The 9,669-nt window shown below is 41.5% G+C and overlaps 1 protein-coding gene across 1 annotated transcript; it reads right to left on the reverse strand.

The window, feature by feature from the left end:
* Positions 1 to 6,696: 6,696 nt before the first annotated feature.
* On the reverse strand, positions 6,697 to 9,306 carry LOC135203459 (myosin-11-like). The gene has a single exon (XM_064233183.1). The coding sequence runs from the start codon at positions 9,304 to 9,306 to the stop codon at positions 6,697 to 6,699; it is 2,610 nt and encodes an 869-aa protein (XP_064089253.1).
* Between the last annotated feature and the right edge of the window lie 363 nt (positions 9,307 to 9,669).

Below are 9,669 nucleotides of genomic sequence, written 5' to 3' on the forward strand. Positions count from 1 at the left end.
CCGCGCCAGATTGTTGCCACAGTAGTATATGCAAGTATTTGAGCCATTATGCATTTGCATAACCCATATTTTGCATATATGAAAGGTATTGAACTTATGGGTTTTTACACCGTGCCAGAGGTTTGCCCACAGTAAGTATATGCAAGTATTTGAGCCATTATGCATTGCATAACCCATATTTTGCATATAGAAAGGCATTGAACTTACGGTTTTTAGCCGCGCCAGAGGTTGCTACAGTAGTATATGCAAGTATTTGAGCCATTAATGCATGCATAACAAATATTTTGCATATATGAAAGGCATTGAACTACGGTTTTTTACGCCGCGCCAGAGGTTGCCACAGTAGTATATGCAAAGTATTTGAGCCATTATGCATTGCATAACCATATTTTTGCATATATGAAAGGCATTGAACTATGGGTTTTTACACCGCGCCAGAGGTTGCCACAGTAGTATATGCAAGTATTTGAGCCAATTATGCATTGCATAAACCATATTTTGCATATATGAAAGGGCATTGAACGTTACGGGTTTTTACGCCGCGGCCAGAGGTTGCCACAGTAGTATAGCAAGTATTTGAGCCATTATGCATTGCATAACAAATATTTTGCATATATGAAAGGCATTGAACTTACGGGTTTTTACACCGCGCCAGAGGTTGCCACAGTAGTATATGCAAGTATTTGAGCCATTATGCATTGCATAACCCATATTTTGCATATATGAAAGGCATTGAACTTACGGGTTTTTACGCCGCGCCAGAGGTTGCCACAGTAGTATATGCAAGTATTTGAGCCATTATGCATTGCATAACAAATATTTTGCATATATGAAAGGCATTGAACTTACGGGTTTTTACGCCGCGCCAGAGGTTGCCACAGTAGTATATGCAAGTATTTGAGCCATTATGCATTGTCATAAACCCATATTTTGCATATATGAAAGGCATTGAAACTTACGGGTTTTTACACCGCGCCAGGTTGCCACAGTAGTATATGCAAGTATTTGAGCCATTATGCATTGCATAACCCATATTTTGCATATATGAAAGGCATTGAACTTACGGGTTTTTACGCCGCGCCAGAGGTTGCCACAGTAGTATATGCAAGTATTTGAGCCATTATGCATTGCATAACCCATATTTTGCATATATGAAAGGCATTGAACTTACGGGTTTTTACGCCGCGCCAGAGGTTGCCACAGTAGTATTTGAGCCATTATACATTGCATAACTATATTTTGCATATTTTTATGAAAGGGCATTTGAAAACTTACGGGGTTTTTTTTTACGCCGCGCACCCCATACGTTTTGCCACAGTCAGTATATGCAAGTATTTTTTGAGCCATTATGCATGCAGACCACCCCATATTTTTTGCATATATGAAAAGGCATTGAATTACGGGTTTTACGCGCGCCAGAGGTTGCCACAGTAGTATATGCAAGTATTTGAGCCATTTATGCATTGGCATAGCCCATATTTTGGCATATATGAAAGGCAATTGAACTTACGGGTTTTTTCACACCGCGCCAGAGGGTTGACCACAGTAGTATATTCATATGCAAGTATTTGAGGCCATTATGCATTGCATAACCCATATTTTGCATACTATAAAATGCAATTGAACTTATGCAATTTGCATAACAAATATTTTGCCCATATATAATAAAAGTGGCATCTTGAACTTAACGGGTTTTTAACGACCGCGCCAGAGGTTTTGCCACAGTAGTTAATATGCAAGGTATTTGAGCCATTATTGCATTGACATAAAACAACCCATATTTTGCATATATGAAAGGCATTGAACTTTACGGGTTTTTTACGCCGCCGCCCCAGAGGTTGCCAACCAGTAGTATATGCAAGGTATTTGAGCCATTAATGCCACATTGCATAACCCATATTTTTGCATATATGAAAGGCATTGAACTTATGGGTTTTTTACGCACCGGCCCCCAAGGAGGTTGTCCAACATAGTAGTATATGCCAAGTAGTTTGAGCCATTACTGCATTGCATACAAATATTTTGCATGTATGAATTAAAGGCATTGAACTTACGGGTTTTTACCGCCACGCAGAGGTTGAACACAAAGGTTGTTATTTTTATTTTGCAAGTAATTTTGAGCCATTATGCATTGGCATAACCCAATTTTGCATATATGAAAGGCATTGAACCCTTACCGGCGTTTTATGAAACCGCCGCCAGAGGGTTTTTGCCAACCCAGTAGTATATGCAAGTATTTGAGCCATAGCATTGCAAACCCACCCATTTTATTTTAATATGAAAAGGATTGAACTTACGGGGTTTTTACGCCGCCGCCAGAGGTTGCCCACAGTTAGTATATGCAAGTTATTTGAGCCCCTTATGGCATTGCATAGGCCATATTTTGCACATAGAAAGGCATTGAAACTTACGGGTTTTTACACCGCGCCAGAGGAGGATTGCCACAGTAGTATATGCAAGTATTGAGCCATTATGCAATTGCATAAACCCATATTTTGCATATTATAAAAGGCATTGAACTTATGCATTGCATAACAAATATTTTTGCATATATATAAAAGGCATTTGAACTTACGGTTTTTACGCCGCTCCAGAGGTTGCCACAGTAGTATATGCAAGTATTTGAGCCATTATGCATTGCATAACAAATATTTTGCTATATGACAAAGGCATTGAACTTACGGTTTTATCGCCGCGCCAGAGGTTGCCACAGTAGTATTATGCAAGTATTTGAGCCATTTATTGCATTCATAACCATATTTTTCATTATATGAAAGGCATTGAACTTACGGGTTTTTACGCGCGCCCAGAGTTGCCACGTAAAGTATAATGCAAGTATTTGAGCATTATGCATTGCATAACCTATATTTTTGCATATATGAAAGGCATTGAACTTACTGTTTTTTACGCCGCGCCAGAGGTTTGCCACAGTATAAATATCAAGTATTTGAGCCATTATGCATGCATAACAAATATTTTTGCATATATGAAAGGCATTGAACTTACGGGTTTTTACGCCGCGCCAGAGGTTGCCCACAGTATATGCAAGTATTTGAGCCATTATGCATTGCATAACCCATATTTTGCATATATTGAAAGGCATTGAACTTACGGGTTTTTACGCCGCGCCAGAGGTTGCCACAGTAGTATATGCAAGTATTTGGCCATTATGCATTGCATAACTATATTTTGCATATATGAAAGGCATTGACTTACGGGTTTTTACGCCGCGCCAGAGGTTCCACAGTAGTATATGCCAAGTATTTGAGCCATTATGATTGCATAACCCATATTTTGCATATATGAAAGGCATTGAACATACGGTTTTTACGCCGCGCAGAGGTTGTCACAGTAGTATATGCAAGTATTTGAGCCATTATGCATTGCATAACAAATATTTTGCCAATTATAAAAGGCATTGAACTTACAGGTTTTTTACGCCACGCCAGAGGTTGCCACAGTAGTATATGCAAGTATTTGAGCCATTATGCATTGCATAACCCATATTTTGCATATATGAAAGGCATTGAACTTACGGGTTTTTACGCCGCGCCAGAGGTTGCCACAGTAGTATATGCAAGTATTGAGCCATGCATTGCATAGCCATATTTTGCATATATGAAAGGCATTTAAACTTACGGGTTTTTACGCCGCGCCAGAGGTTGCCACAGTAGTATATGCAAGTATTTGAGCCATTATGCATTGCATAACCCATATTTTGCATATATAAAAGGCATTGAACTTATGCATTGCATAACAAATATTTTGCATATATATAAAAGGCATTGAACTTACGGGTTTTTACGCCGCGCCAGAGGTTGCCACAGTAGTATATGCAAGTATTTGAGCCATTATGCATTGCATAACCCATATTTTGCATATATGAAAGGCATTGAACTTACGGGTTTTTACGCCGCGCCAGAGGTTGCCACAGTAGTATATGCAAGTATTTGAGCCATTATGCATTGCATAACCCATATTTTGCATATATGAAAGGCATTGAACTTACGGGTTTTTACGCCGCGCCAGAGGTTGCCACAGTAGTATATGCAAGTATTTGAGCCATTATGCATTGCATAACCTATATTTTGCATATATGAAAGGCATTGAACTTACAGGTTTTTACGCCGCGCCAGAGGTTGCCACAGTAGTATATGCAAGTATTTGAGCCATTATGCATTGCATAACAAATATTTTGCATATATGAAAGGCATTGAACTTACGGGTTTTTACGCCGCGCCAGAGGTTGCCACAGTAGTATATGCAAGTATTTGAGCCATTATGCATTGCATATATTTTGCATATATGAAAGGCATTGAACTTATGGGGTTTTTACGCCGCGCCAGAGGTTGCCACGTATATATGCAAGTATTTGCATAACCTATATTTGCATATATGAAAGGCATTGAACTTAACGGTTTTTTACGTTTTTCGCCGCGCCAGAGGTGCCACAGTAGTATATGCAAGTATTTGAGCCATTATGCATTGCATAACCCATATTTTGCATATATGAAAGGCATTGAACTTACGGGTTTTTACGCCGCGCCAGAGGTTGCCACAGTAGTATATGCAAGTATTTGAGCCATTATGCATTGCATAACCCATATTTTGCATATATGAAAGGCATTGAACTTACGGGTTTTTACACCGCGCCAGAGGTTGCCACAGTAGTATATGCAAGTATTTGAGCCATTATGCATTGATAACCCATATTTTGCATATATGAAAGGCATTGAACTTACGGGTTTTTACGCCGCGCCAGAGGTTGCCACAGTAGTATATGCAAGTATTTGAGCCATTATGCATTGCATAACCCATATTTTGCATATATGAAAGGCATTGAACTTACGGGTTTTTACACCGCGCCAGAGGTTGCCACAGTAGTATATGCAAGTATTTGAGCCATTATGCATTGCATAACCTATATTTTGCATATATGAAAGGCATTGAACTTATGGGTTTTTACGCCACACCAGAGGTTGCCACAGTAGTATAGCAAGTATTTGAGCATTATGCATTGCATAAAACCATATTTTGCATATAGAAAGGCATTGAACTACGGGTTTTTTACGCCGCGCCAGAGGTTGCCCACAGTATATGCAAGTATTTAAGCCATTATGCATTGCATAACCCATATTTTGCATATATGAAAGGCATTGAACTTACGGGGTTTTACACCAAGCGCCAGAGTTGCCACATAGTATATGAAAGTATTGAAGCCATTTATGCATTGATAACCCATATTTGCATATATGGAAAGCATTGAAATTACGGGTTTTTACGCCACGCCCAGAGGTTGCAGTAGTATCGCAAGTATTTGAGCCATTATGCATTGCATAACCCATATTTTGCATATATGAAAGGCATTGAACTTACGGGTTTTTACGCCGCGCCAGAGGTTGCCACAGTAGTATATGCAAGTATTTGACCATTATACATTGCATAACAAATATTTTGCATATATGAAAGGCATTGAACTTACGGGTTTTTACGCCGCGCCAGAGGTTGCCACAGTAGTATATGCAAGTATTTGAGCCATTATGCATTGCATAACCCATATTTTGCATATATGAAAGGCATTGAACTTACGGGTTTTTACGCCGCGCCAGAGGTTGCCACAGTAGTATATGCAAAAAATGGGATTCAATTTGCAATGCATAACCCAATTCTCATGTGAAGTAGTCGGCATGAAACTTACGGGTTCTTACGCCGCGCCAGTGGTTGCCTTCCACCCATTTGTGATTGGGCATTGATACCCCTGAGGGTATTGTGTGGCAAGAGGAGGGGGGCTCGACGGGCCCAGCAGCTGCTGTAGTCTCTCCATCGCGCAGATATGCTTCCACAACTTTATCCAGGAGTGAATTCCATCACAAAACTGAGCAGCTTCCCAGTACGCATTGCATAACCCATATTTTGCATATGTAAAAGGCATTGAACTTACGGGTTGTTACACCGCGCCAGAGGTTGCCACTGTGATATATGCAAAACATGGAATTCAATGCATAACCCAATTCATACATGAAGTAGTAGGCATGAAACTTACTGGTTCTTACACCGCGCCAGTGGCTGCCTACTACCAATAAGTGATTGGGTATCGTGTGGCAGGAGCAGAGGGACTTTACGCACCTAGCAGCCATTGCAGCCTCTCCATCGCACAGAGATGCTTCCACAACTTTATCCAGGAGTGAATTCCATCACAAAAGTGCAGAGACCTTAAGTGACAGCATTGATCTTGTAGAGGTTTTTGATCATTGCAGCATCTCGCGCCAGTCTTTGGAGGTTTGCTGCAGATTTCAGCCTCAGCTTTTGATGTAATTCGTCTCGTCCTCCTGAGAGCTGGTCCTCCTGCCTCCTAACAAGCTGGTCCTCCTACCTCCTGACAGCTGTTGGCTCTCGTCCTTCCGAGAGCTGGTCCTCCTGCCTCCTAACAGCTGGTCCTCCTACCTCCTGACAGCTGTTGGCTCTCGTCCTTCTGAGAGCTGGTCCTCCTGCCTCCTAACAGCTGGTCCTCCTACCTCCTGACAGCTGTTGGCTCTCGTCCTTCTGAGAGCTGGTCCTCCTGCCTCCGAACAGTTTTTTGCTTTCATCCTCCTGAGAGCTGGTCCTCCTGCTTCCTAATAGCTGCTGGCTCTCGTCCTCCTGAAAGCTGATCTTCTGGCCTTTGAACAGCCGTTGACTCTAGCCAGTGAGAGCTCCTCAGTCTGAAGAGTTTGGGGAGACTTGCCATCCGTTAACTTCCACTTCGTCGGAGTCTCTTGCATTTCTCATCAGTTGTAATTTCTCCTTCAGGAGCAACTGATGCCTGTCTGAAGCCTCTAAGAACTTGTCTAGGCAATCTTCCACATCCGCACAATGATTTGTGTAGTCCTTCACAAACCATTCCTTAAAATAGGCCACGTCTTTCATATAATCTGCATTTTCGGTTTCTAGTTTTTTAATGTGGAGGGCCATCGCATCCTTTTCATTCCTTATTTGATTGGAGACTGTCAATTCTTCGGTAAGCTGTCTCCTAAGAATCTGAATTTCCTCTGAAAAGGACTTGATCTCTTTCTCCTTCTCCATTCTGTTCTCGTCCATTTTTCTTTTGAGGTCTTTGACTTCTTCTTCCAGGACCTTGTTACATTCTTCAAACTTTATAAAAAGTCCCTTTTTTCGACTGAGGTCCTTCAAGATGACCTTTAGCTCCGAGTTCTCCTTCCTGACCGTGTGGGCAGTTCTTTCCCATTCCTGGAAATCGGCCTCACGCTGTCGGCTCTCTTCTTCCATCTCCAGGACCTTCTTCCTCAAACGTTGGATTTGATCAGCTTGTTTGTTTATGATCCGCTGCAGTTCAGCGGTATCAGAAGGGTCCTGTTCTTTCTTTTCATCAGACATTTCGTTCAGTCTCATAACCTCCTCGGTTAATCTCTTAACCTGTCCTTCCAGTAGGCTTTCCCGCCGTCTGTTTTCCAGTAAGACTGCTTTTAACTTGCCATTCTCTTCTGAAAGGCTTTTCATCTCTGCCCTCATGTTGTCTTTCTCTGTCTCAATTTCTTTGATTTCCTCTTGAAAGTCTTTTGTATCTCCTGCCAACTCATTTATTTGGACAGTTTTTTCAATCGATAGCTGATCATTATCGTCCCTCTTATCTGTATATTTCTCATCAAAATCTCCTACTTCTTCATTCGATTTGTTGATTTGCCATTCCATCTCATTTTTGACTTTCAATTCGTGAGTCAAATTCAGATGGTCCATTCGTTCCTTCTTTCCTTGAACCTCTTCGCTCATCTCTGGTTTAAAGTTTTCCAGGTCAGATTCAGCATTATATATGAGGCCTTGTTTTTCCTCATCCTTTGTTTTCTCATTACCTGGGCCACCTTCATTGTTCTTTGTCTGCTCGTCCTCTTTTTCTCCTGGTAAATTCTCTTGCAAATGGGTTATTTTCTCTTCTGCCACAAGAATTTCCACTCCATCTATGCTGCCATTTGCATCAGGCTGACCTTGTTTAGTTTTCAATGCCTCCTTCATTGCCTTACGTCTCTCCTCCAGTAGTTTCTTCCGGGCCTCGTCTCTTGACTTTTGTTCCTGAGAGGAACTCTTCATAGCCTTTTTCATAACTTTCATTGGTTTCTTCTTCTCGTGGCCTTTGGTGACATTATTAATGGTCAGTGTAATTAGGTCCTCTTTCCAACCATTAGTTTTAAGAACACTGATCTCTTTGAAAAGGTGGTGTACATTTTCCACCTGGATGGACACCATGTCCCAAAAGCCTTCTAGATCTGCAGCCAATATAGTGGGTTCGTCACCTTTGGGCCCATCAATGTTTTGTTGACACAGGCCTCTAAACTGTTCGACCTTCTGAGCGATGAGGAGGCGGGCTTTCCCTGTAGCTGCAAGGACCTTTCCTTGTACCTCCTCGCTCATCTGTGGTCTGAAAGTTTCCAGATCAGATTCTGCGCTGTTTATTATTTGTTCTAAGTCAGTGACTTTCTTATCCACTATTCTTATGAAATATTTGCCATCCTTTTCCTGTTCTTCCTCTCCTGTCTTCATTTTCGTAAGATCCTTGCTTTCGTTGAGAGGAAATTCAAGAGCACCTTCCAACTTAGATGTCTTCTTTTCCATTTCCGCTGCAGTTTTTACTTTGTCAGCCTCACATTCATTTAGGCGATCTTGGAGTGACTTTCGTTCCTCTTCAAGATTTTTCACTCTCTTGTGCAGTTCTTCAATGCACTGCCTGTCATTCATCAAAGCTGAATTCTTTGCAGTAATGAGGCCGTTCAAATAACATATTTCCTCTTCCTGTTTAAAAATTAAGTCTTCGGTTTTGTCATTAATCTTCTTTAGAACTCTATTTTCTTTCTTCAAAACTTGAACGGTATCTTCCGCTTCTTGTATTTTCCTTCCAGCCTCCCGAGTTAGATCAAGAATCTCTTCAGCATGGAAATTTTTTTCATTGGACAAATCCTTTTCCAGATCTTGGATCCTCTGCAGGAGAGCATCCTCTTTTCTCGCCATCTGGGTCTTATCGTCGAGGAGGTCGCTGTTCTTCTCTTGGGCCTCGTCCAGTTCCTTTTCCAAATGAAGATTATTATCCTGCGAGACTTCTAGCTCACATCGAATCCTGAGTTCCGAGTTAACTGCCGTCTCGCAGGCCAATTTTCCATCCTGATGTTTCAGGAATAATATGAAAAACAATCCGCAAAGTCCTCCCAACAGTCCAGCATACAAGTTATCCCGAAGGATACCGCCGAACGACCAAGAAGGAAGGACTTCCTCCGATATAACCAGGAAATCTTCAGGTCCCTCTGCAGGGACCTGGGCCATCTCAGCGTTCTTCAGTCCTTGAAACAGTTCAACAAAACAGTTTTCCCGAAGGAAACTGCCAAAAGACCAACAAAGGACCACTTGCAATATAAACAATAAATCCACAACTCCCTTTTCAGGGAGTTGGGCCATCACAAAGATTAAAAGTCCTGCTACCAGTCCAGCAAAACAGTTTCCATGAAGGAAACCGCCAAAAGACAAGCAAAGGACCAACAATATAACGAACAATAAGTCCACAAGTCTCTCTACAGGGAGTTGGGACATCACAAAGATTAAAAGTCCTCCTACCAATCCAGCCAAGCAGTTTCCATGAAGGAAACCGACAAGAGGCCAACAAAGAAGGACTAACAATATAATCCAAAG

This window comes from Macrobrachium nipponense, chromosome 36, assembly GCF_015104395.2.
Source record: "Macrobrachium nipponense isolate FS-2020 chromosome 36, ASM1510439v2, whole genome shotgun sequence".
NCBI lineage: Eukaryota > Metazoa > Arthropoda > Malacostraca > Decapoda > Palaemonidae > Macrobrachium > Macrobrachium nipponense.